The 27873-nt window shown below is 45.4% G+C and overlaps 1 protein-coding gene across 4 annotated transcripts in view; it reads right to left on the bottom strand.

The window, feature by feature from the left end:
• ARL15 (ADP ribosylation factor like GTPase 15) overlaps positions 1-27479 on the bottom strand; it is a 277051-nt gene extending 249572 nt beyond the window's left edge. For all 4 annotated transcript variants that reach the window (XM_044292592.1, XM_044292593.1, XM_044292594.1 and 1 more), the window contains exon 1: positions 27293-27479. In XM_044292592.1, coding sequence (XP_044148527.1) covers positions 27293-27304 — 12 coding nt within the window. In that variant the 5' untranslated portion in view covers positions 27305-27479. The remainder of the gene's footprint in view (positions 1-27292) is intronic.
• Between the last annotated feature and the right edge of the window lie 394 nt (positions 27480-27873).

The following is a 27873-nucleotide window of genomic DNA, read 5'->3' as shown; positions in this document are numbered from 1 at the left end:
TATTAGACCATCCAAATCACCAATGGCGGTGGGGTTCTTCTTTGTTAAAAAAAGGATGGAACTCTTCCGTGAGCTTAATTGCATCACTATCCGTGATTCCTATCCCCTTCCTTTGATCCCCGATTTATTCAGATTGTCGGTGCCAAGGTGTTCTCCAAGTTGGCTATGAGGGGGGCATATAATCTGATAAGAGTCAAGGAAGGGGATGAATGAAAAACAGCCTTTAGTACTCCTGAGGGGCATTTTGAGAATCTGGTCATTCCTTTTGGTTTGTCCAATGCTGCTGTGGTTTTTCAACACTTCATTAATGACATCTTTCATCTTCTGGTGGGCAGGTTTTTAGTGGTTTATCTGGATGATATTTTAATTTATTCCCCTGATATGGAGACTCATAAGGATCACGTAAGACAGGTCTTACAGATCGTAAGACAGAATAAATTGTATGCCAAAATGGAGAAGTGTGAAATTGCGGTTGCAGAAGTACAATTCCTGGGGTACCTTCTCATCTTCGGGTTTTCGTATGGATCCAGAAAAAGTCTGTGCTATGTTGGACTGGAATCGACCCGAAGATCTGAAAGCACTCATGCGATTTTTAGGGTTCACCAACTACCACCTTAAATTTATCTTTAATTACTAAACGGTTGTTAAACCATTAACTGATATGACTAAGAAAGGCGACGATTTCTCAGTCTGGTCTGAAGAAGCATTGCATGCTTTTTCAGCAATAAAGGAATGTTTTGCTTCTGCTCCTGTTCTGGTGCAACCGGATGTGTCCCAACCATTTATTGTGGAAGTTGACGCATCAGAGGTAGGGGTGGGAGCAGTCTTGTTGCAGGGTTCTTCTCCTAGCAAATGGCGCCCTTGTGCTTTCCTCTCTAAAAAACTCTTCTGCCAAAAGAAATTTTGATGTAGGTAATAGAGAGTTATTGGCTTTTGAAGAGTGGCATCATTGGTTGAAAGGAGCGATTCATCCTGTTATGGTAATTACTGATCACAAAAATCTGGCCTACCTGCAGTCGGCTAAACGTCTGAACCCAAGGCAGGCCAGATGGTCGTTTTTTTACTAGATTTAATTTAATTGTCACTTATAGTCCCGGGATTAAAAATGTCAAGGTGGATGCCTTGTAGCGTAGCTTTTCCCGGGGGGGGGGGGGGGGGCAGATCCACTGTAGATCTCATTTCTCGAAGATTCTGGTGGCCAGGGTTACATAAATGTGTCGAGGGCTATGTGGCAGCTTGTGAGAGTTGTGCGCGTGCTAAGGTGGCTCATACTCTTCCTTCAGGATCTCTACTTCCCTTGTCTATCCCATCCCAACCCTGGACTCATTTGTCCATGGACTTTATCACACATTTGCCTAGTTCTTCTGGGAAAACTGATTCTGGTGGTTGTTGACGCTTCAGCAAGATGGCGCACTTTATACCATTATCAGGTTTACCTAAAGCCAAAACTCTAGCTCAAGCGTTTGTCGATAACATCGTGAAACTACACGGCATGCCCTCTGATGTGGTGTCAGATAGAGGGACTCCATTTGTTTCCAGATTCTGGAAGGCGTTCTGTACTCGTCTGGGGATCCAATTGTTCTTCTCTTTGGCCTTTCATCCTCAGTCGAACGGACAGACTGAGCGCACTAACCAGAATCTGGAGACTTTTTTAGATGTTTTGTTTCTGAGAATCCGAAGGAGTGGTCTTCATTTTTGTCCTTGGCCTAGTTTGCCATAAATATCCATAGACAGGAGTCCACTAATAAGTCGCATTTTTTTGGTGCATATGGGTTCCATCCACAGTTTGGCACATTTTCTAGTACTAAGACGTCTGGTATACCTGAAGAGGAAAGATTCTTCTCTTGTTGTCATCTATTTGGCGAAAGATTCAAAACAATTCAAATAAAATGGGCAAAAAGTTTAAACCTATGGCTGAAAAGAGACGTGCGAGTGGTCCGGACCTGAGAGTGGGACTCTGTGTGGCTGTCCACAAGAAACATTAAGTTGAAGGTACCCTTTTGGAAGTTGGGGACAAGGTCTATTGGGCCATACAAGATCTCTGCCATTATTAATCCGGTTGCTTTTCGTATTGAGCTTCCGCAGGCTTTGAAGATTCATAATGTGTTTCACAAGTCATTGCTGAAAAGATATGTTGAACCAGCTGAACAGTGCTCCCTGCCACCACCTCCTGTCATGGTGTTTGGTAATCTTGAGTTTGATTGCCAGGGTAGTAAACTCACGTATTCTTCGTGGATCTCTTCAATACTTCGTGCACTGAAAGGGTTACGGTCCTCTGGTTATGGTCCAGAGGAAAGAATATTGGTTTCTGCGACAGACGTGAATGCCAGTCGCCTTGTGAGGGCCTTTCACAGGGCGCATCCTAATAAAGTCGGTCCTGGGTGTTCGGAGGCCACCCATAGAAGGGGGGGCATACTGTCACGGTCCCTCCTATGAGAGAGGTGAGAAGATTGGATAGACTTGCTGCACATGAGGCGATCTGACAGGTCTCTGTTTTTCTCCAAGTATGTTGTTGTTTGGCAGGATCTCACCTCTCCTCAGGTGCCACTCGTTATCAGTGATGAGGCTCTATTTAGATCCGCCTCACACTGCTGACCATGCAATTGATAGTTTCTGCTTGGAGTTGCTAGTGCTGGTTTGTCTTTGATCTCAGCTAAGTACTTGTTGCCTTTGCTGTTTCTTATTATCTGGAGTGTGTTGTTTCTAGGCCTCAGGGAGACGCAGGTTCCTTCATTCTGGAAGGAACTAGCTGTCTCATCCCCTGCTACCTATCCTAGGGCTCGTCAGTTTTAGCAGGGCTTTAGGTATCTGGTGTATAAGTTTTTTCACCATCAGGATCTGCTCATACTGGCAGGAGTTAGGGAAAGGCCTAGGCATTACTAGGAGGTCACCATCCCTCTTCCTTAGCTTTTCAGGCCTAGATTGTTGTGGTGTGTATTTGGCGTTTTCCCTTCCCCTTAACCTGTGACAGTTAGGAGCACATAAAAATAATTTTGATTTTGGGAACGGACAACCTCTTTAAGCCGTGGAAGGATAGGGAGACCTCTATGGAAGACAGCCCGCGTCAGAGTTTTCTAGGGGAAGAGGTTTCAGCCCCTTTGTCTGATGCAGGGGAAGCGGTTGCCGCCTTAAAAGTTGACAACAGCCTCTCCTCTAAACAGACTCAGGAGGCCAGGGAGTTCATTAGTCGGAACACATATGTGTTCTGACCTCCCCGGATGCACTTCCACAATCCAGCATGACTGTCACGGAACCTCAGGTCAAAACCGGTTAAAACCATACTGGGTACCCGAGGCTCGGCGACAAGCCATCTCGGAGGAAGTGCAGTTAAATGCTGCAACTAGAGGTTATTGAGGAGTCTAAAAGTGAGTGGGCCAGTCCTATAGCCTTAATACCCAAGCCAGACGGGACGTTAGGGGTTCTGTAACGATTTTCATTAACTGAACGAGATTTCCAAATTCAACGCGTATCCCATGCCCCGGGTGGATGAGCTTATCAGGAGGTTAGGACAAGCTCGGTATTTTTCTGTTTTGGACCTCACGAAAAGGTACTGGCAGGTGCTCTTACGGAGGCTGCCAAAGAGAAAACTCATCATTCATCACGCCTGAGGGGCTGTATCAGTACAAGGTGCTACCCTTTGGTTTGCATGGTGCCCCCGCCACTTTTCAACGGCTTATGGACATTGTGCTGCGTCCACAACTTCGGTACACTTAGTCTTACCTGGACGTTATTGTAATCCACAGTACTGACTGGGAAAGTCACCTATCCAAAGTGCAGGCTGCAGTGGTCTCCCTTCGGAAGGCGGGACTAACCGCTAACCCCCAAAAAATGTGCAATAGGGTGGGAGGAGACTAAGTACCTGGGGTGAACAAAATAGAGGCAATACGAAATTGGCCCCGACCACTTGGCCTCACTACTAGTAATATCATTCCTGGGAATGGTGGGCTATTACATGAGGTTTGTCCCCCACTTTGCTACGGTGGCCGTGCCATTGACAGGGCCCTTGAAGGGACACAAATCAATGATGACTCGCTGGGATGATTGGGCGGAAGAGGCTTTCTTCACTTTGAAGTCGGCCCTGTGCGGGTCCCCGGTTTTGGTGGCGCCCGACTTCAAAAGGGAGATTATAGTACAGACTGATGCCTCTGAAGCAGGCCTCGGTGCTGTACTGTCTCAGGAAGTCAACGGGGAGGAGCATCCAGTTGCCTTCCTCAGCCGTAAGCTCACTCCAGCCGAGACCCGGTATAGTATAGTTGAGAGAGTGCCTGGCTATCAAGTGGGCACTAGAGTCTCTCCACTATTATTTATTGGGGAGAAAAATTACGCCTGGTGACTGACCACTCCCCTCTCAAGTGGATGAGCCAGGCCAAAAGACAGAAATGACGGGGTCACCCGATGATTTCTCTCCCTACAAAACTAAGTTTTCGGTGGAACACAGGGCAGGCCGGTTACAGGGAAACGTGGATGCCCTGTCCCGGGTAAACTGTCTGGCGTGTGTTCAACCCCTCGGGGGGGGGGGGGGGGGGAGATATGTGACACAGTGGGAGGTTTGGTCTGGGAAAACAGGTATTTACTTCTCAGCATGTGCTGCTGGGCTGATTTACAGCTACGTGAGGTCAAATACTGGACTGGATTTTAAGTGCCGGTCCGAGTTTTGGCAGAACACGGCTGTCCTTAAATAGGCAGCTGGGCTCAAAAGCCATGTCTGTGTCCTGGCATCTGAGGCCTGTGCTGGGCTGGAGAGCTGAGACCCCTGTGTCAGGGGGACAGGCCGCCTAAAGCCTGTATTTGGACTTTGAGGCAGAACTGCCACCAAGGAGACTTTTTGTTATATTAAACTTGCCATTGGGTGTGAAGTAACACTAACACTGCAAAAGTGACATTTTGTTTTTGGCACCATGTGTGAATAAACACTGAAGTTTGAATTATGAACTTGTATTTTGCCTCTGTACTGTGCCCGCTTATCCTAACTACAGGAGCGAATCCCCACAGGAGGCAGAACATTTTTGCATTACCCAAATGTTATCTTTTAAAGGCTACTATCTAGTACTTTTAAGATGCATTGGACAAGAAGTGATAAATGTGGTTTCTCGCTCCGAGATCTGCGGGATAGGTCATTACTAATACATTTCCAGCAATCATCCTCCAGCTATCCCCGTCATCTAAGCACACTTGGCTTAGTCTATTGTGCAGGTTATTTCAGTAGTGGGGAATGAGGAGGAGGCCAACAAACAATGTGCCACCTACCTCCAGGGGAAACAAAGGATTGCATTATGTCATCTGTTCTGTGCAGCGTTCCACCTCTCATTACTGAGATCGCTGATGTCCATGTGAGAATCCAGGACAGAGGACGGGCAGATTAAGTAACACCTGCCTGCACATGGCCCAACGACGGCGCAGACACATGGCTGTATTGTTCGGGCTCTGGAAAAGCTGAATGCTATCGATAAACACAGCGGACTGACAATAAGTCCTTGTTCATTACCTCATCTCCAGCTTGTGATGCCGAGGCTTGGCCAAGGTGCCTTACAGGTAGGGACTACCCACAGCAGAGTAACGCCAATCCGTGCAGATTACCACCGATGTGAGGGGTCACTAACTGGACATAAAACACCATTCCAAGTCAAGGAGAAAACAAGATACCTGACATCTCAAAGCAAGGCTCCATTATACTAGAGAGTACATTAAAAGGACCAGGCCAGGCACACTGTCTTGTAGGACTAGTTCAGCTGAATGTAATGACACCTCTCATTTAGAGATCTGCCGATTCATTTTGGAGAAAAAGTACTTTTAACCTATAAGCAAATGAGCAATTAAGTGCACCAAGGGTGGGTCCAAGCCACTCTGTGCACCCTTGCGCCTCCCACTTCCTCTTACAGCCCCTCCCTCTCCTTACCGATTGGCATGGCCAGGCAAGAGGACTATGCAGGAACCTGAACCTGTCACCATGAAGGAAGGGGGTGGGCTGGCAGAGGAAAGAGGAGGAGCAAGGGTGCACAGAGTGGCTTTGGCCCTCCTTCAATACACTAATTAGGCTACATTCACAGGACCGTATGAATGAGTCCGCATTAGTTCTGCAATTTTGCGGAACATGTACGGACCCATTCATTTCAATGGGGCAGCAAAAGATCCGTAGTTCCGTTCCGTGGCCCCGCAAAAAAACAGAGCATGTCCTGTTCTTGTCCGCAATTGCAATAGCTGTGGCATGTGCGGTCTGCTAATTGCGGAACGTACACGGGCTAGTATCAGTGTTTTGCAGTTCCGCAAAACACTACGGTCATGTGAATGTAGCCTTAAAGCTATTTTTCTCCAGAATGACGAAACGGATCGCTAGGTGAAAGGCATCATGACCACAGTTGAGTTAACCGTACATGGCATTGGGGGTCATTTAGTAAAACGGGTGTTCCAAATGCCAGACTTAGTAAAAACCCCACAGGAGTAAGAGGCGACCAATTTATTAAGAGGCCCATACCACTTAATAAAAGTGTCACAACTTCTGCTGTCCATGCGCCAGGACTGAAATCTACTCCAGTTTTCTGGCGTACATGTTGTTAAAGGATCAGAACAGAACATGACATCTTTTTGCAGGGACAGTGGATCGGACGAACGTGTGCTGTCCGCATCTTTTGAGACCCCACACAAATGAACGGATCCGCACAACAGATCCTCAAAAATGCGGAGCGAAAATACAGGTTCCCTGCTCTCTGCACCGCCGCTGCCTCTCCCCATGCGTGAATGAAAACATCCGATGTGATGGGGATGCCCCCCCCCCACGTCATTGGCTGCAATTCCCCCCCCCCCCCCCCACGTCATTGGCTGCAATTCCCCCCCGGACATTAGATGTCATCCACACACGGAGAGAAGCAGCAGTGGTGGGTGTGGGGACCAGAAACAACGCAGGGAGCCAGCCAAGTAGAATCATTGTGAGGGGCCCAGGCGTATAGGGGACATTTTTTTTTTTGTCTCAGATGACCCCTTTAAAGCAGATTTTGGGTTAGACAACTCCTCTCAGGTCATGAGATGAGCCGGTTGTGAGAGATCCCGCCAATGGTCGGGAGCGGTCGCCATACTGTTTCTCCCACACTTTCCCTGACTCTTCTACGGGACGGCTCTGTAGTAGTTACCTGAATGGAAGGAACAGTCCCACAGAAGTGAATGGAGGCGCCATACTTTTAATTCCACTGCTCACCACTGCAATTGCTGTGGCCAGCAGGTAAACAATGAAGAGAAGGCAGCGCTCATACAGAGCGTGGCCTCCTCTTCAAATAGCTGATCAACCATTTTAAGAGAAACAAGGATGGATTGGACATGTTGGAGTTCAACATACTTGATCTTTTGTTCTCATGCTGAGACATATTGTTCTCCTCTTCTTTCTAAACTTTTTAACTTTTAGGTGTGGAAATTGACCTGCAGCACGCTAATTAAATGAGCGATTTCACACCTTATCTATAGTGGTATTTCCCATAGATTTCAATGGAGTTGGTATGGGTTTATCCCATGGAAAAGATGAAAATCGGGCAAAACCTATAACCAGCCCTGTACCTCACATGGATCCAGAGATCTTACCATTCATTGCTCTGCTAGATTTCTATCAAGCTGACAGCTGAAGGGGAGTGTCTATTCTGCTGCAGCTAAGAGGGCGTGTCCATGCTCTCCCTATCACAGCACAGGGGGTGTGTCCATGCTCTCCCTATCACAGCTCAGGAGGCAGTTGAAGGAAGAAACTGAGCATGTGCGACCTTCTCAGTGAGCAGGACAAAAAAAAAAAAAAATATATATATATATATATATATATATATATATATATATATATATATATATATATACACACACACACACACACACACACACACACACACACACACACACACATATATACATACATATACACACACACACACACACACACAGCAGGTGGCGCTATACAGGTGCATTTTATTGAATAACTGACTATGCAAAAATGTTTATTACATGAAATAAAAAAAAAATTCAGATTGAGGCACTGATTTGAAAACTGTAGAATATATTTGTGAGACAGCCCATTTAACAAACAGAAAATCTGCACCAAAAATCACGGTACATAATGTAGATTTAGGTGCATTTTCTCATGCAGTTTTGGGGCAGAATTCATGCAGATTTTCTACATAGAAATCTGCAGAGTGTGTAGGTAGCCTTAGAGCCCCCTGTGTGAACTGTGGAAGCACAGGGGGAGCGGAGACTGAAGACTGGATTATTTTATACTCATGTTTCTACCGTCAGAATGCATCTTGCATCTACGACAGAAGCAAATCTTAAAGGGTAAATCCATTGCCTTTGCAACCATTTTTTTTTTTTTTTTACATTTCTCCAATCATTCTAAAAAGAAAAAGCTACTTTGCAAATTTGCCTTTTTTAAACATCGGCAATCATTTTGTGTACGCAGCCTCCATGCACATCTATGTGTTTTCATGGTAACAGGCTGCAAACTGTATACTTTGCTTGTCATCCGTAGTATATTTTATTCTAAAACTAAAAATAAGATAAGATATTAATATGTTCCCACTCTGCAAATGTGAAGCACAAAATATCACTGGTTTCCCGGTGGGGTGGAACGAGCACACCAGTAGGAGATGACCGGAGTCTTTCCAAAAATAGGTTTCCTTTGTACATATTAACATTCCAGTAAGGAACATGTAAATGCAGAGAATCCTGATATTCTCCTTTTCTCTCCTGGAGCCTTCGGTTTATTTATTCTGTGATATCACAAGGTTCGGATCTGGTAAAAATCCTGTTTTTCTATCCCAGGGAGTATGTTTTTGCTTTTCTTTTAACAAAAAATAAGAATAAAAAATAAATAAAATTAGGAGCGGCCAATGGAATGCTACATTAAAAAAATTAAAATTAAATAAAATAAAAAAAAGTGGTCCCATGCTCCTTCCATAACATTCTAGGTCAGAAGAGCGGAGTTGTACAGTTTGTGCATTTTTACATCAGTTCCCATATCATTACCCACTAACTGTAGTATTTAACCCCTTCAGGACCTTGACATTTTTCCATTTTTGTGGTTTTATTTCTTTACTCTCTGCCTTCCAGGAGCTATAACTTTTTTATTTTTCAGTTCAAATAGACGTCTGAGGGGTTGTTTTTGGTGGGAAAGTTTGTATATTTTAGGCTACTTTTACACTCGCGTTTGGTGTGGATCCATCTTGTTATCTGCACAGACTGATCCGCACCGATAATGCAAACGCTCGTATCCATTAATAACAGATCCGTTTGCATTATTCATTAAAAAAAAAAAGTCTAAGTCAAAACAGATCTGTTTTGACTTACAGTCCCTAACAAAAGTCTTGTCGCTTGTGTACAAATTGACCTGAAGTGCCGCTAAAATATATTTCTAATCAAGATTTTGTTACAAGAAATGGGTCATTTTAATCCCAACAGCTTTTGTAATAAATGTTTTAGTGCAAAACGAAACCGACAAAAAGTATTCTAATATTCACAGCTTGGTAAAGCCCATTGAGTCATTTTTTGCCAAGACATAAGTGTTGTCGCCTTGTCATATGAGCTTCACCTGTGACTAATAATGGATCAATTAGGTCTCAGGTGTGTAAAAAGAACCCCAGTACACTAGACCTTCACATCAACTGCAACTAGACCTCTGCAAACATGCCTAAGATTCACCCTGGGACTAAAGTGTTATCAAGAGGAGAAGAAATAGCAAGAGGCTAAAGACCAGATCCACTGCTGATGTGGCAGACACCTTCAATGTGTCTCAGCGTCAAGTTCAAAGGATAAAAAAAAAAAAAAATTTGAAGAGACTGGAGACGTTTTGGACAAGGCCAGGTCAGGCCGACCCCCGCAAGACGACTGATCGAGAGGACCGTTTGTTGGCTAGAAAATCCAAGGCCAGCCCATTTTCCACTGCAGCAGAGCTCCACGAGACCTGGTCACCTGAAGTCCCTGTGTCAACCAGAACAGTTTGTCGGATTCTGTCTCGAAATGGCCTCCATGGTCGAATAAGTGCCCATAAGCCAGCACTAAACAAAAGACAATTGAAAAATCGTGTGGAATTTGCCAAGGGCCACAGCCTGCTAAATGGATGGACGCTGGAAAAGTGGCAGAAGGTGGATTTTTCAGATGAATCTTCTGTTGAATTACACCACAGTCGCCGCAAATATTGCAGGAGACCTACTGGAACCCGCATGGAGCCGAGATTTACCCAGAAAACAGTGAAGTTTGGTGGAGGCAAAATCATGGTCTGGGGTTACATCCAGTATGTGGGTGTGCGAGGGATCTGCAGGGTGGAAGGCAACATCAATAGTCTAAAATACAAAGAAATCTTAGCTACCTCTTATATTCCCAACCATAAAAAAAGGCCAAATTCTTCAGCAGGATGGTGATCCATCACATACTTCCATCTCCACATCAAAGTTCCTTAAGGCGAAGATCAAGATGCTCCAGGATTGGCCAGCCCAGTCACCAGACATGAACATCATTGAGCATATGTGGTGTAGGATGAAAGAGGAAGAATGGAAGACAAAACCAAATAATATTGATGAACTCTGGGAGGCATGCAAGACTGTTTTCTTTGCTATTCCTGATGACTTCATAAATAAATTGTATGAATCCTTGCCAAACAGCATGGATGCTGTCCTTCAAGCTCATGGAAGTCATACAAGATATTAAATTTGGATCTCACAAATGGTAAGAACAGTTTTAATAGGGGGGATGCCGTGGACATAAGTGTGTTAATAGGGTAATAGGGTCAATCGGTGTGAAAGACTCCCTTTAAATGATAAATCTTTTTTCAGTGAAACTAATTTATTTCAGTGCATTAAACATCATTTGGGAGGGCTTTATCTTTTCATATGAGCTATTTCTAACACCAATTGATTAATTAAAAGTCAGGTTAATAGCAGGAGTTTCTACAAAATAGAGAAGCGACAAGACATTGAAAGTCAATGGGGGACGGATCAGTTTTCAATTGCATCATATTGTGTCAGTGAAAAACTGATCCGTCCCCATTGTGCCATGAAATGGATCTCAGAAGCGGACCTGGAAACGCCAGTGTGAAAGTAGCCTTATTGAATACAAAGGAATGGGAAGTTCGATAAATATTCCAAGAGGTATGAAATTGGGAAAAAATTAAAAATGCTATTCTGCCACAGTTTAATGGGTTTTGTTTTCACAGCGATCCCTATTCAGTAAAACCTCATTCCACAGGTTACTACGATTACAGAGATACAATTTTTATACATAAAAATATAAACAAAAGAAAAACAGGATTTTTTTTTCTTTGCATCGCCATATTCTGACCCCCATAACTTTTTTATAGTTCAGTCTATGGAGCTGTATGAGGACTCATTTTTTGAAGGGAGATTCTGTAGTTTTAATTGATATCATTTTGGAGTGTGTATGATTTTTTTGATCCCTTTATATAAATTTTTTTTGTTGAATTGCATTCAGCATTCATCGTATGGGAAAAAATATGTTTATATTCTAATAGTTTGGACATTCTGGAAGGCGGCAATACATATGATTTTTATTTTAAGTGCAGGGTCAAGTGTAAGGGTTAAGTGCATCCTCCGGCAGCACAGGGAATATCCAGACCGGCGGTCTTGCTAATACTTCCCTGTGTTCAGAACGGCAATAAGGCCATTTTCACGCCATAGGAGCAGCTAAAAGCAGATGTCATTTAGCAAAGTGCCCTGAACTGAGGAGCGCGCGGGTAATGTCCACCCACTTATCAGTAATGTACCGAAAGAGCTGAACAAAATGAATCATGTACTAGGCAACGCCCCATTTACATAGAGCGATAAACTGGAATTATTTTCCTGTAAAACCCGAAGGTGCTATATATATATATATATATATATATATATATATATATATATATATATATATATATATATATATATTATATATTTTTTTATATAAGCAGCACTGGTAGACACAACACAACGAGGGGTGGAAGCAGAGTACACGATCTACTGATATGTCAGCCCTGTGCAGCACGGAGACCAGATACCAGCGCTAGGGAATATTTTGCGTTTTCCGTGTCTTTCTGATCGGTAAGAATATCTGTTAGGCCAGCAACTAGATTTAAAAGGGGTTATACAATACTATAAAAATATCCCACATATGCCCGGGCCCCTCACATTGAATATACTTGCCTGGCTCCCCGCACCGCCGCTGCTTCTTCTTCCTGTGCCTGGATTAAAACATCCAGGGTTCCGGGGGGGGGCAGCCAATGGCAGGCAGGAGCGGGGACGAGCCTGCCATTGGCTGCTCCCCCCGACACCGGATGTTTTCATCCGCACACTGGGAGAAGCAGCAGCGGTGTGGGGACCAAGAACAGCACAAGGAGCGGAGCGCCAGATAAGTATATTCAATGTGAAGGGCCTGGCATATGGGGGGGGGGGACATTTTAATAGTATTGGATAACCCCGATAAACCCCTTTTTTTTGTTCTTTGTATGTTTCTAACTAGGCAAATGAAAGCACTTTACAATTCACTTAGGGCTCTTTCACACCTGCGTTCTTTTCTTCCGGCATAGAGTTCCGTCGTCGGGGCTCTATGCCGGAAGAATCCTGATCAGTTTTATCCTAATGCATTCTGAATGGAGTGAAATCCGTTCAGGATGCATCAGGATGTCTTCAGTTCCGGACCGGAACGTTTTTTGGCCAGAGAAAATACCGCCGCATGCTGTGCTTTTTGCTCCGGCCAAAAATCCTGAAGACTTGCCGCAAGGCCGGATCCGGAATTAATGCCCATTGAAAGGCATTGATCCAGATCCGGCCTTAAGCTAAACGTCGTTTCGGCGCATTGCCGGATCCGAGGTTTAGCTTTTTCTGAATGGTTACCATGGCTGCCGGGACGCTAAAGTCCTGGCAGCCATGGTAAAGTGTAGTGGGGAGCGGGGAGCAGTATACTTACCATCCGTGCGGCTCCCCGGGCGCTCCAGAGTGATGTCAGGGCGCCCCATGCGCATGGTCCGCTCTGACGTCATTCTGGAGCGCCCCGGGAGCCGCACGAACTGTAAGTATACCGCTCCCCCGCTCCCCACTACTACTATGGCAACCAGGACTTTAATAGCGTCCTGGCTGCCATAGTAACACTGAACGCATTTTGAAGACGGATCCGTCTTCAAATGCTTTCAGTACACTTGCGTTTTTCCGGATCCGGCGTGTAATTCCGGCAAGTGGAGTACACGCCGGATCCGGACAACGCAAGTGTGAAAGAGGCCTAACTTTATTTATCTCCAGTTTCTGCTTTCTCAGATTTCACTGAGGGTCACATGACCTGTGATATCAGCTTCTTTCCCTGCTCTGATGATGTTTAGTGCACAAGCCTGAGAGAGCAGATATGTGTCTGTACACCAGACATCACCGTGCTGGCCATGCCCCTTGCACTGCCGGCTGCTGCGGTCTGCTCTCTCCCTGGATTCTTCAGGAAAAACATTAAGCCCTTCAGACTCAGGGCTGAAGGCTTTACTGAGTAGCTGCAGGCAGTGAGGAGACAAATGCTGGGCACAGGAGCTGACAGGAGTTCTGCACAAGAACAGGGAGGGGGAAGATCCTGTGTGTATCAGCAGTGTCATTATACAGACTTGTAGTCCTACACATACAACATACTGCTGAGTATCCCAGCAGGCAGACATGTCATTCAGGGCAGCACTTGTATTCACTCCCTTTGCAGAGCAGGAGGAGGGGCAGAGATTGCTTTCATTGCAGGTAAACAAAGGGCCAGAAGAGAAGCAGGGAAATGAGGAAATATAGATTTTATTTTTTTTTGCCTAAAACTTGCTTAGCTTAAGTTATATATTGCTGCCCATTAAATTTACAGTGCTGTTTGTTTTTTCATAACTCTGACAACCCCTTTAAGACCTTAGGCACAGGAAAGTATTTTCTTTCCATGTCAGAGTTATTCAAAAAACTGTATCTGTATAGCGCCACCTGCTGTTTTTTTTTTTTTCCTTTGCCCTTCTCACTGAGAAGGCTGCACATGCTCAGTTTCATCCTTCAACCGCCTCCTGAGCTGTGATAGGGAGAGAGCTGCAGAAAAACGAACATGCTCCCCCTGGGCTGCACTGGAAAAGACATCCCCTCTGAGCGGTCAACTTGATCTCTCGATCCACGTGCAATACAGGGCTGGTTCTAGCTTTGTTAGAAAGAGGTTGTCATGTACTATATCAGTGATGGTGAACCTCTTAGAGACCGAGTGCCCAAACTGAAACCCAAAACCCACTTATTTATTGCAAAGTGCCAACACGGCAATTTACCTGAACACCAATATCATATATCTTCCATGTACTTTATCATTTAGCTATAATAACCTGCCTACATTCAATGTGCTGCCTGTGCTGTTCATAGCATGTCCTACACTATTGAATGGCAAGCAAATTCTAAGGCATGTTGGTACACCATAGACTTTCTCCAGGGTGCGGGTGCCCACAGAGAGGGCTCTGAGTGCCGCCTCTGGCACCCGTGCCATAGGTTCGCCATCACTGTACTATATGATGTCTGATTTTCATTTTTTTCACATTAGTCATGTGATAACCCCTTTAAGTGAACCCACAGTCACCCAGAAAGTGTACTTTTCACCTCCATCGGGCAGATATCTGCTAGGGTTTCTATGTTTTTCGTGCACAGAATAGCTATCCAGTAAAAAAAATAAAAATGGAAGCCTCGGGCACACGCAGGGATGCAGTGTTAGAAGTACCAAGGGAACATACCGCCTGTAAATAATTTACTAACTAAAACCAGATGCTGATACACAGTCTATTTTTATTTCTGAATTGTACAGTTTTTTGTTCTATTTTCTGTACATGATTAGGGGGTGGTCATCCTGCATGAGCTGCTGTTTTAGAGATTTGCTGCACAGCGGCCACAAGGACCATAGGCACCTGTAGTCTAGAGATGACTTTTTGTCAATTTTGTGTGCATGCTCTGTGACCTGTACAAGGTTCATTTTGCAGGGATGGGGAGGAAGTGAGCTGTGACATCAACTATAGGTGTAATCATTCATCCTAAAGTGATAATGAGATGACTGCTGACAAGTGATTTGCACCAAACCGGAAGAGTCAGTCTACTGTCAGAATAAAAACTGTAGGATTTCATGATTCTTTTTTTTTTTTGTATAGTGCCATAGAAATAAAAAACTAAAAACTTGGTCTTTTTCAGGTGCAGTCCCTGGAACGTCATTCATGGCACATTGCAGTTTTACATCCCATCAAAACAGAAGGTTCAGAAATTTGCTTTACAGATGCCAAATGGACCATGACCAACTGTAGTCTAGCGTTGACTTATTTTTTGTCAACTTCGTGTGCATGCTCTGGCCTGTACACAGATCATTATGCAGGGAGGGGGAGGAGGTGACTGGTGGATCCTGTGCGCTAAATTTTTATTTATATATATATATATATATATATATATATATATATATATATATATATATATATATATATATATATATATATATATATATATATATATATATATATATATATAACACCTTTTCATTGTAATCTTGCCTTGCAGGATTTCAGGATTATTTTTTTTTTATACAGTGACAGAATTTTAGAAAAATATCACCAGAATTTCTTAGAGGGGTTGTCCGGGTTCTGATTTGAACCCAGACATAAGCTCCCCTTCACACATTTAGCCTGTATCAGTGAAGCATCAGAGCATTTCTCGCTCTGGTGCCCCCCAAGGGTTGTTTGTTTACTGCCGGTGACGTACACAGCTTTTTTTTAATATGCTAGGCGGAGGCTCCCATCTAGCAGCTATCCCAGTGACATCACTGGCACTAATGGGCAGTCTTTAGCGCTGCCCAAACCTGTAAAACTGGTGATTTCACTAGGCTCTCTGCTAGGCGGAAGCCTCCACCTAGCATGCCCATACGAAATCCAGTACGTCACCGATAGTGAAGAGAAAGACCTTGTCCAACGCTATGCAGCGCAGGGCAAGGGGGAGCACCTGATCTAGAAATGCTCTGATGCTCCACTAATACAGGCTAAATGTGCTTATGACCATGACCCCTTTAAATCAGGCTAGGACATGTATTACAGCTTGTTAATAGCTTCAGCAGTATGTGTTAAAACATATGTGTGCTATATGTGAATTACCTCCTACCAATCATCTTGGCAGTGCTGTGCCTATGAATTGGCCCACAGTCCAGGCTGAAGTCACGCCTAATCGATGTCTAAAAGACTCCAATGTAACCAGAATCTCTTCTGAAATCTCTGTCACACTATATCATGCCTTCCAGCATATGCGAACTGCGAAGATGAAGCTGAGCAAGTACATCCGGCTTCACTGCGCATGCACTGGATGGCAGGGTGACAGATTTTAGCAGCGATTCTGGTGATGCTGCCAAGGAGGAAAATGAAAAATAGCATTTTAATATCTTAAAGGGAACCTGTCACCGGGATTTTGTGCATAGAGCTGAGGACATGGGTTGCTAGATGGCCGCTAGCACATCCGCAATACCCAGTCCCCATAGCTCTGTGTGCTTTTATTGTGTAAAAAAAAAAAAAGACGATTTGATACATATGCAAATTTCTAAGAGGAGTCCTGTCCCTGAGATGAATCCAGCGTGAAGGAGCCCAGCACCACCCCGCATCCTCAGAATCTCCTCCTTGCTCCCTGACGTCAGAAAGCTAGAGCACCGTAATCTTGCGATGCGTGAGCTAGCGCATGAGCAGTGTCCTCAAAGTGTTCCTTCCCTGTGCTGGCATCAGCCTCAGGGAAGGAACTGTGTATGCGCTAGCTCGCGCATCGCGAGATTATGGCGCTCTAGCTTTCTGACGACGGGGAGCAAGGAGGAGATTCTGAGGATGAGGGGTGGTGCTGGGCTCCTTCACGCTGAACTCATCTCAGGTTAATTTGCATATGTATCATAGTTTTTTTTTTTTACACAATAAAAACGCACAGAGCTATGGGGACTGGGTATTGCGGATGTGCTAGCGGCCATCTAGCAACCCATGTCCTCCGCTCTATACACAAAATCCCGGTGACAGGTTCCCTTTAAACTTTGGCATTAGGAAAAAAATAGACCGAACAGGAAATCTGTAAGGAAATGTACTATACATATACACTCAGTGTTACTGACTGGATGGACAACCATTGTCCGAGCATTCAGTAATCCACGGCTTTTATTGAGAGGGGAAATAATGTTCTTCACACATGGTGGCATCGGTTGCTATAGCTCCAAACTGCGGAATTCAATAGGAGCCTGACAGACCAAATCTAAAGTGATGAGAGCCTGAATACATGGGAAGTAGCGGTCACCGGGCCTTTATGTTAGCATATAGTGGTATATGTTGTAGCAATTTACAGGCGATGCAGCACACTTATGGGGTTGGTAGAAGAGGTGAGGAGGTAACACAGCTCTGTTCCTATGAGGAAGTGGTGATAGAAGTTACACGGCACCTACGGCAGGTCACCCACTTTTTAGAAAGTGAATTTTCAGGGTTTAAAAGGAATCTGTCACCTCGTATCTAACAAATGGCAACGCATCCTAGTCCAATGTACCGTCATCACAACCTTTGTTGGAGAAAGCGCAGGTTCCAAACGTCAGAAAAGGAAGTCTGATAAGGAAATTAGGCTGCAAAAAGCCCAGCGGGACGGGATTATCGGTTATAGCAAAAGCCATATCTAGATGAGTTCCCAGTGCCGCCCCTTGCGCAATTATATCCACCCCTTCCTCACAGACTTGACGATATGGTCACATCTATGCCTGCCTGGTCATCTCGGCGAAATCTCACACATGTGTAGAGCAGGTTTCCAGAATGAAGAGGTCTCAGGGCTTGGCACATGCGCAGTTACAGTGGTGAATCAATGCCCTCTGTAAGACACTAAATGCAAAAGCGCATGCACCTGTAGCAGCCTGACGAACCGCATACTGCGCGAAACGACCGTCGCTGCATCCAGTGTGCAGGGAAGTGACTCCTAGCTCCGGTGCCGCGTGCGTTTTGCTCGATGTGGCAATAAAGCAATATTTATATTTCCACGATTGTGAGTGCCGCCCGCTTTCGGTCTATGAATTAGTTTAACATGCGCAAAGTTTGTCACAGAGACACGGGACACATTTATTCAAAAAATATAAATTGTGCAACCCCCCTAGACCCTTATAAATGATGACCCATACACTGCAGACCTCAGGAGCCGCTAAATACTGGAAGTAACTAGACTTTTTTTTTTAGATGTCCCACAAATAATATTGATCATATGCCTCAATCCACAATGGAAAATAATGAGGACCTAAAGATCCGGATGCAACGTGAAAAGGCACAAAAACGTCACGAGATGGACCGCTACCATCACTGCTGATAATGAAAACCGAGGCAGATGTTCCAAATGACAACTTGTCACCTATACACTGGGACCCCCAGTGACCACAAGAATGGGGGACTCCTGTCAACAGTTTGAAAGAAACTGTAGTCGAGCATGTGCACTGTTGCTCCATTCACCGAGATAGCCAAGCTTTGTACTAGGCTATCTATAGAGTTTGAGCGGAGCAGTAGTTGGTCATGCTCGACCACTGCTCCAGAGACAGAACCCCACGGTCATCCTCTCACCACTGATCAGGTATTTGTAACCTATCCTGTTTGATATAAAGAAAGCCGCCTCAATTTTTAAAATCTCTTTAAAATAACCCATTACTTTCACATATTTCTGAAGGCCTATTCCAGAAGTTTTGATTAGTGGGTTCCCAATAATCAATTAAAATGACGGCAGAAGCCCTCCGCGGAGCAATGTGCTCCTAAGTTTCGGTTTAGATCTTCGAGCAAGAGGTGTACAGAGGAGACTCCGTAATACCACTCTCCTAAGAAAGCCAAGAAGAGCCGAACAGAAATGAACGGTAACAGCTCTGACTGAGAGCATCCACCCCTCCTTTTAGCAATGGTGGTTTCAGCACCAGGACCCCACCAGTCTGACCTTCTGACACGTCAACGTCATTAAGACGTATAAGAAGTTTGTGAAAATGACAGGTGCCCTTTAAGACTTGAGAGAGGAAGACGACTGAAGGACTAATTTTTGGAAGGAGGCAGCATCAGAACCTGTTAGACAAAGATTTATGATACTGAACTCCAAGAACCTCACAGCACAAAGTTGCATAACGTCCATACATTTTGCAACCTTAAAAATGAACCTTTGCGATAGATGAAAAAAGCATAAATCTAATATGATAAGGATGATGATGAGTAAGAAACATAGCAGAGGCGTAATACAATCCATCACAACACTGCCACTATTAGAAAAGAGGCCACTACAACAAGGCCAACCTTCACATGATCCTGATGCTTCACATCTCCATTGCGCCCTGTACACAAGACAGTGCCTTATACTACAAGAAGTAATGATGATATGGGCTGGACACAAGATCTGATTCATACGGACTTAAAGGGGTTCTGCACTTTGTTTAAACTGATTATCTATCCTCTGGATAGATCATCAGCATCTGATTAGCGGGGGTCCAACAACCGGGACCCCCACCGATCAGCTATTTGAGAAGGCAGCGGCGCTCCAGCAGTGCCGCGGCCTTCTCGCTGTTTACCGCTGGCCCAGTGACGTCACGACTAGTATCAACTTGCCTGGGCGGGGCTAAGCTCCATTCAAGTGAACGGAGCTAAGCCCCGCCCAGGCAAGTTGATACTAGTCGTGACATCACTGGGCCAGCGGTAAACAGTGAGAAGGCCGCGGCGCTGCTGGAGCGCCGCTGCCTTCTCAAATAGCTGATTGGCGGGGATCCCGGGAGTCAGACCCCCGCCGATCAGATGCTGATCTATCCAGAGGATAGATAATCAGTTTAAACAAAGTGCAGAACCCCTTTAAGGCAACACTGCGGAAGCATTCACATGTACAGTTCTCAGTGTTTTATGAGCTCCAATGGGTAAAACCACGGAATAAAAATGCAGATTCCTGACGGTGCAAGCGCCCACACAGTATGTGAATGGAGGAGGCTAATACTTTCACACTTGCATTGTTTGATTCCGGCAGGCAGTCCAGTTGCCTGAACTGCCTGCCTGATCAGGAACACTGTATGCAAACGCATGACATTTGCAGATCCTGATTAGTCTGACAAATGCATTGCAATACCGGATCCGTTTTTCCAATGTCATCTGGAAAAACGGATCCGGTGTTTATTTGTTTTTCACATTTTTAAAGGTCTGCACATGTGCAGATGCGGATCCGGTATTCAGGCAAATGTTCCGGAATTTTGGCCGGAAAAAAATACTGCAGCATGCTGAAGTATTTTTTCCGTCCAAATAATGTAAAAAAGTGACCAAACTGAAGACATCCTGATGCATACTAAACGGATTGCTTTCCATTCAGAATGCATTGGGACAAAACGAATCAGCTTTTTTCCGGTATTGAGCCCCTAGGACGGAACTAAATACCGGAAAACTTTAACGCTAGTGTGAAAGTACCCTAAGTGATGTGCCTGGTCACATGCCCCTCCAACAGCAGCCATCTTATGGACAGCACAGAAGACTTGCCAAACAAAAAGCACGAGACTCATGAAATACAGAAAACAGAGCCGAGCAATAAAAGGAGTTTTCTAAGAGTTTTTTTTTTTTTACTGATTACCTCTGGATAGGTCATCAGTAGGCTTGAGCAAATTGTAAAAAAAAAAAAAAAAAACTTTGTTTGTAATGCTGTTTCCATACATTAAAGAGTATGGGCTCTATGTAGCAAAACTTCATCTCGGCCTAGGGAAAGCTGGAGAAGGCTGGGGCGCTGGTGCCTTCTCAAACAGCTGATCAGCGGGGGGTCATAGGTGTCGGACCCCCACCGATCAGATACTCATGACCTCAGCTGGATAAATGGCAATTTATGCCCGAAAAGTCACTTTATCATCATTGGTGACACTGGACTGGCCATAAACCTTAACTGCACGGCAAATGTCATCTGGAGAGGCGTCCCTAAGGCTGGGTTCACACCTGAGCGTATTCGATGAGCGCTGTTTACAGGCGTTTTTGTATTTTGGAAACGCGCGTCTTGCTATTGACCACAGAGGCGTACAATGAAAAACAGAGGTGTTACGCGCAACAATATGCCCCAAAGAAGCTCCTGTACTTCTTGGGGCGTAAAGCGTTTTACAGCGCGTATGAACGCGATGTAAAACGCCCAGGTGAGAATCATGCCCATAGGGAAACATTGGTTTTTGCCTGTTGAGTGTTTTACAGCGCGTAGGAACGCGATGTAAAACGCTCAGGTATGAACTTAGCCTAACACTAACCCTGGGTTCACACCTGAGCGTTTCTGAGACGCGCGTATTTATGCGCGTTTTTTGCAATAGTAAACGCGCGTTTGTGTGATTGACTGCAGTGTTGTCCAATGAGTCTATGGCCAAAACGCGCAACAAACGCCCCAAAAAAAGCTCAAGAACTTGTTTATGCGTCGGGCGTTTGACAGCGCGTTCAAACGCGCTGTAAAACGCTCAAGTGTGAACCAGGGCCATAGGGAAGCATTGGTTTTCACGTGTTGAGCGTTTTACAGCGCGTTTGAACGCGCTGTAAAACGCTCAGGTGTGAACTTAGGGTAAATAGATTTTATGCTGGTGATCCGTGACAGCAGACACCCGCAGGATGAGCACCAAGTCCATGGCTATGGGACGTGACTCTTCTGCCCAGAAAAGGATCAACCCACGGCCCTACCTCTCTGCTGGGCAAGACTGTGGATGGCATCGGGGGCATCAATGAAGGGAACAGCTATGTGGTCCTAGTGGGGGGATCAATAGATGAGTCTAGAAAGGTCTATTCATGCCATACATCGTAGTGGGGTCTAGATGGGTAAAGCATGGTGACAGGTCCAGAGGGCAGATATTTTACCCATCTTGATACATTGTAGCAAACAAACCTTGATAATAATGAGAAAGAGAAATACAAAGAGGGGGAGTTACCAAAAGCAATGCCATGACAACCACATATTTTACGCCTTCATTCTCAAAGATGGTTCCTGTGGGCAGCCCCTCCAATTTGCACCATCTTGATAAATGGTCACAATAATCTGGATTACGAGGCAGGATGACACTATGGATTACCTTAAGGGCCCATTCATGCGGATCCACAATACACCCGGCTGGCACCCCCCATAGAACTGCCTATTCTTGTCCGCAATTGCGGACAAGAATAGGACATGTTCTATTTTTTTTTTTCTGGAGCCGCAGACCGGAAGATAGGGGGCATGCTCCGGAAATGCAGATGCAGAGAGCACATAGTGTGCTCTCCGCATCCATTCCGTCCCCATAGAAAATGAATGGGTCCGCACCCTTTCTGCAATTTGCGGAACGGATGCAGACCCATTATACAGACATGTGAATGGACCCTTATATACATGAAACACATGATCCCTAGCTGGCGACTAAATTTCCTGGGGAGTTTTACAGCAGGAAATGAGCTTTAGGCCTCTTTGACACGAACGATACAGATCAGGTCCGGATGCGTCCAGTGAAACTCACACCATTTTGCAAGCAAGTTCAGTCAGTTTTGTCTGCAATAGCGCTTGTTTTTTTTTCCGCGTGGGTGCAATGTGTTTTGATGCATTTTTCACGCGTGTGAAAAAAAAAAAAAAAAAACGGAAGGTTTACAAAACAACATCTCCTAGCAACCATCGGTGAAAAACACATTGCCCCCGGACTACATCTAGATGCAATGCCTTTTTCACTGAAGCCCCATTCACTATGGGGCAAAGGCTGCATGAAAAACGCAGAATATAGAACATGTGGGGATTCTCACGAAACGCAGAACTGATACGTGAAAAAAAAAAAAATGCTCATGTACACAGAGCCATTGAAATGAATGGGTCAGGGTTCACTTCACGCATTGCACCCGCACGGAAAACTCGCTCGTGTGAAAGGGGCCTTAAAGAGTAACTGGCATTTTCTCTTTTTAATGTGTTAGTACAGTGATAGAGAATGTTTGTCATAGACTTTTTTTTTGTGAACTTCTACATTTCTGTGAGAAAACCACTCTGAAGAAGCCCCTTAGCGGCGCTGTGTAAATGAGCGTTACTAAGGAAAGTAAATCACAGTGGTACTGACGGTGAAAATGCCGCCGCTCACTGCCTCCATGCTATACATGATGACCTATCCTCAGGACCAGTCATCATTATCTCATCGGTCAGGGTCCGAGTCCCGGCACGCCCGCCGATCAGCTGTTTAAAGAGAAGACCATACAAGCGCTGCCTTCTCTTCACCGTTTACATGCTCGCTGTCGCTCCACCATAGTTGTAATTACACCTGCTCACCGCTGTGGTTGCGACGGCGAAACAGAGCAGAGAAGGCAGCGCTCGTAGGAGCCACAGACGGTGGAAGCTGTAAATCACTTTCTGTGATGAGGGCAGGAGTTTCTTCAGGGGCTTTCACAGTATAAATGCATCAGAAAAATAACATGGAGCTACCCTCTTCTGGAGAACACAGGAGCAGCTTTTCTGAGACAGGTAAAAGGCAGCACAGGACACGTAGTACAGCTCTATAATGTAGAGAGGGGCTACTGGACACCAATACCGGTGTTTTACCAGAGAAATAGCCACGCCGATAGTTTGGGTCTGAGGCATCGTATGTGGAGTCTCGTTACCACTTACGAAGGCCCAGGAAAGACCATTGTATGACGGAGATATTGTATCCTGCGGGATTGCTGTATATATATATATATATATATATATATATATATATATATATATATATATATATATATATATATATATATATATTGTTCAGGGCCCCCCAGAGCGTTTCGCTTGGGGGACACATGGGGGCAATTACACCATTAATATGTATATTTTAGTATGGTTTTGCTCATTTTTTTTTTTTTTTATCCCCCACCTTTTTTATTGCTTTCCCGCTCTTTTATTTCAGGTTTTATGAAAGGGTTAAGTCCTGTCAGAATCAGCTGGATTTAGCCAGTCTCATCTGAGCCTTGGATGTCAAGCAGGGATCCTCTCTGATTGGTGCAGCTGGTTGCTGGGGGAGATTTCTGGACAGCTGATTGGTGTGGATGCCAGCGGCGGGAAAGTTTAGTCCTTAAGAGGGTTTCGGCGACGCTTATAGGCCAGTTTTATCAAGAGCGGATCATCGCCCAGCTCTCCCTCCCTATACCTATGCCGCTTTGCTTTATTAGAGGGGCTGTATCACTCAGCTATTGCTGAGTGGATTTCGGTAATTATTGGAATTTCTAATGGTTATTTATTTATGAATTTGAAGTTTTAATTATTTAATTTATTTACCCTTAATAATGCATTGCGGCCATTTTTATTCCAACACAAGGTGTCATGTCATTATTTTAGTATTTATTATGGTTTATTTATTAAGTCTGAAATAGGTCATTTGCCTCCATGTGCTGCTGACAGTGTACGCTCCCTCTGTATCCCCTGGTTCCACAGTCAGCATGCTGGGGATACAGAGGGAATGTACACCGTTAGCGGCCGCAGCATAGTGCACAATATATTATATATATTAGTCAGTTTAGGCCATATATCGGAGGCAGTCAGTGAGCAGCAGCGTCTTGACAGATCAGCACTGCTAAGAGTCAACTTCAGAGCCAATTTTCTCACAAAAATGTACAAATTCACTAAATAAAGTAGATTACCAAAACATTAAAGGGGCTCTCCTATATTGAGGACCTGTCATTAGGGATGAGCAAATCTACTTCGGATAAAACATCCGAAGTCGATTCGCATAAAACTTTGTTCTAATACTGTACGGAGCAGGAGCTCCGTACAGTATTAGAATGTATTGGCTCTGATGAGCCACTTGGAAGCGAACCAGAGTTCGGGAAATGGTTTTTTACAGTATAAATTAATTTATGAAGTTATTGCGCGAATCTTGTGAGTCTTCGCGAAGCAATAACTTCGGCTCATCGGAGCCAATACATTCTAATACTCTACGGCGCTTCTGCTCCGTACAGTATTAGAACAAAGTTTTATGTGAATCGTCTTCAGATGTTTCATCCGAAGTCGATTCGCTCATCCTTACCAGTCATCAGTATCAGATGGGCGGGGGTCCGACACCCGGCACCCCTGCTGATCAGCTGTACGAGGAGACGCAGAGGGCATGTGCCGTCTCCCTTCCTGTTCACTGTTGTCTATGTTTTTTGCCAGGGATCAGCAACCTTTAAAACTACAACTTCCAGCATGCAACATGCTCGGCTGTTCTTCTAACTCCAATAGAAGTGAATGGAGCACTCTGGGAGTTGTAGTTTCAGAACAGCTGGAGCGCTGGAGGTTACCGATCCCTCCCTGGTCTTTGCCATAGACAGCAGCAGCGGACAGGAAAAGAGAAGAAAGACGTGCACACTGCGTCTCCTCACACAGCTGACCGGCGGGGGTGCCGGGTATCGGACCCCCGCTCCCGTTCATCCGATATTGATGACAGGTAGGGATGAGCGAATCGCCTTCGGATGAAACATCCAAAGACGATTTGCATAAAACTTTGTTATCATACTGTTGGAGCAGGATCCGGAGGATAGGTCATCAATATTAAAAGCCCGGAGAACCCCTTTAACACACATTAGAATAAAAATAAGCGACACTACTGAAAATAGGGCAAAATCCACAGAAATACCCCACAGAAGGGTCAAGTCTCCGTCACATCATACACAACCGTTCACCGAGGACCATACAGGTGCTTGTGGATCGGGAAGCAAAATAGCGCAACTTCTTAAAAGACAACTCCAGGCCTTGATCCCTATTAGGCCTCATTCACACGAGGGATAAGGATTGTGTCGGGGAACACAAGTTCTGCCTTTTTCAGCACGGATGTAACCGGTTCTCGATGCGTAATTCCCGCACGTGAGGAAAAACTGAAGAATAACAATCGACATCTCGTGGCAACCATCTGTGAATAACGCATCGCAGCCGGACGCCTTCCGTTTTTCACACAAGCCCCATTTGCGGCCCGAGCTGCGTGAAAAACACACAATATCGAACATGCTGCGATTTTTCCTGACACACAGATGATGAGTGAAAAACATCATGTGCACAGAGCCACAGAAATGAACGGGTCAGGGTTCAGTCCAGATGCGGAGCGTTCACTACACCTCTCATCCGGACAGAAAACTACCTGGTGTGAAAGAGGCCTTACATTGATGGGGGGGGAGGGGGGGGGGGGTGTCAGCCCGACAAAGGTCATTACCACACAGAACATCCAGGACGAGGTTGGGATACAGAATTAACGTACGGACAAATGATGCGGGCCCCGTACCAGCACTTCCTACTGGGGCCCATGAGGCTATATACAAAACCTATACAACATGTAAAATCCCTTATAACCACTAGAACAGGCATGGCCAACCTGAGGCTCTCCAGCTGTTGCAAAACTACAACTCCCACCATGCTTAGACTGCCTAAAGCTATCAGCCTGCAGCAGGGCATGGTGGGAGTTGTAGTTTTACAACAGCTGGAGAACTGCAGGTTGGCCATGCCTGCACTAGAAGAAGATTAACAACCGCCCCACCCCAAAAACATTCTAAAGGGTGGCTATAATACTTAAAAAAAAATTAAAAAAAAACACACACAACACACACACACAACACCGCCATACAGTGCACATAACTCAGCACAAAAACATCCTCAGGCCCTGTCACCTGGGGCTCTCCAGCCGCTGGGAGTTGTAGTCTCACAACAGGTTGCAGACCATAGGTTAAGACTCAAAATGTGGCGAGCACAGCAATCCTTTATCTCTAGGCCCGTCAAGGGGGTCCAACTTCCACTGACCGTCTCTCAGCTTGTTGTCAGTGAACGAAAACATTCTTACATCCCAAGGCTAGAAAACCCATCCCGACTGGACCAGCTCCCACAGCAGAGGGTTTGTCACAGTGATCCAGTGCAGATAACAGGCGTCAAGCAGGAGGGATTAGAGATATGAGCTGCTAGCAGCTTGCCTAGACTGGACATCCATTCACTGACAGCAACCTGAGATCTTGAAAACAGTGCAAAATTGAAAATGCAAAGTATAACAGAAAGTTCTCATTGCACAAAGATCTGTCCAGCCCTACGTGTCACCTAGCGCCATGGCAGTCCAGCCCGATCCAGGCGTGACAGTGACATAAACGACACGGTTTCGTCAATTAGACTCTTTATTATGCCATTTTGCCAGTCAAGGAGGTGTCATTAAAGGTAGCTGAAGGCCATGGAGGGCAGTGACTGGGGCACTGTCCTGCAGGCTGCCAGCCACCTGTGACTGGGGCACTGCCTTCATTAGGCAGGCATTAAGCACCATTAAGAGGTTAATAAGGCAGGGTGCAGGGCAGCTCACTGGAGCATGCTTTATGGGGGGAATGGCCTGCACTGGAGGAGGGGGCACTCACCATGTAATCCATGGACTCATGCAGTGGAGGCTGGCAGGCTGCGGCTGGAGGAGGGCTGCTCTCCGCTGGGAGTCCGGCACCTCAATAATGAAGCCCTGGGAAGTTACTGCTGCTGCTGCCGGGGCTGCCGTCCCCTCTCTTCCTTCTCCGCCTCCTCCTCCCTCCTGTAGATGCCTGGCAGCCAGCACCGAGCATGGAGGAAGAAGGCAGCACGGGCCACGCCCACTACCACCACAAAAGCCGACGTGGACCACGCCCACCAACACGCGATACGCCCGCTAAATCTAAAAAAACACCCCCCCCTTGATCCTTAGCCACGCCCTGTTTTTACGACTGCCGCCCTCCCTCCTGCGAGAAAACAGTCGTCGCCTGTCACATGACTGCTCACGTGGTCTGGTTATGTGCGTTTGTGTATGTGTTTAACCCCTTGCCGCTAGGACCTGGGGGACATCTCCCGGCCGACTACCTGACTGGACGGGTTCAGATGGAATGCCTGCTCTAGTAACCCATTCGCTACCATTTTGTTACAGGGGTTTTCCTTTTGTTTTTTGGGCAGGAAACTTTGTCAAAAAACTTTGTCA

This window comes from Bufo gargarizans, chromosome 1 (assembly GCF_014858855.1).
Source record: "Bufo gargarizans isolate SCDJY-AF-19 chromosome 1, ASM1485885v1, whole genome shotgun sequence".
In the NCBI taxonomy this organism is placed as follows: Eukaryota; Metazoa; Chordata; class Amphibia; order Anura; family Bufonidae; genus Bufo; species Bufo gargarizans.
This window is presented reverse-complemented; position numbering and strand designations above follow the sequence as displayed.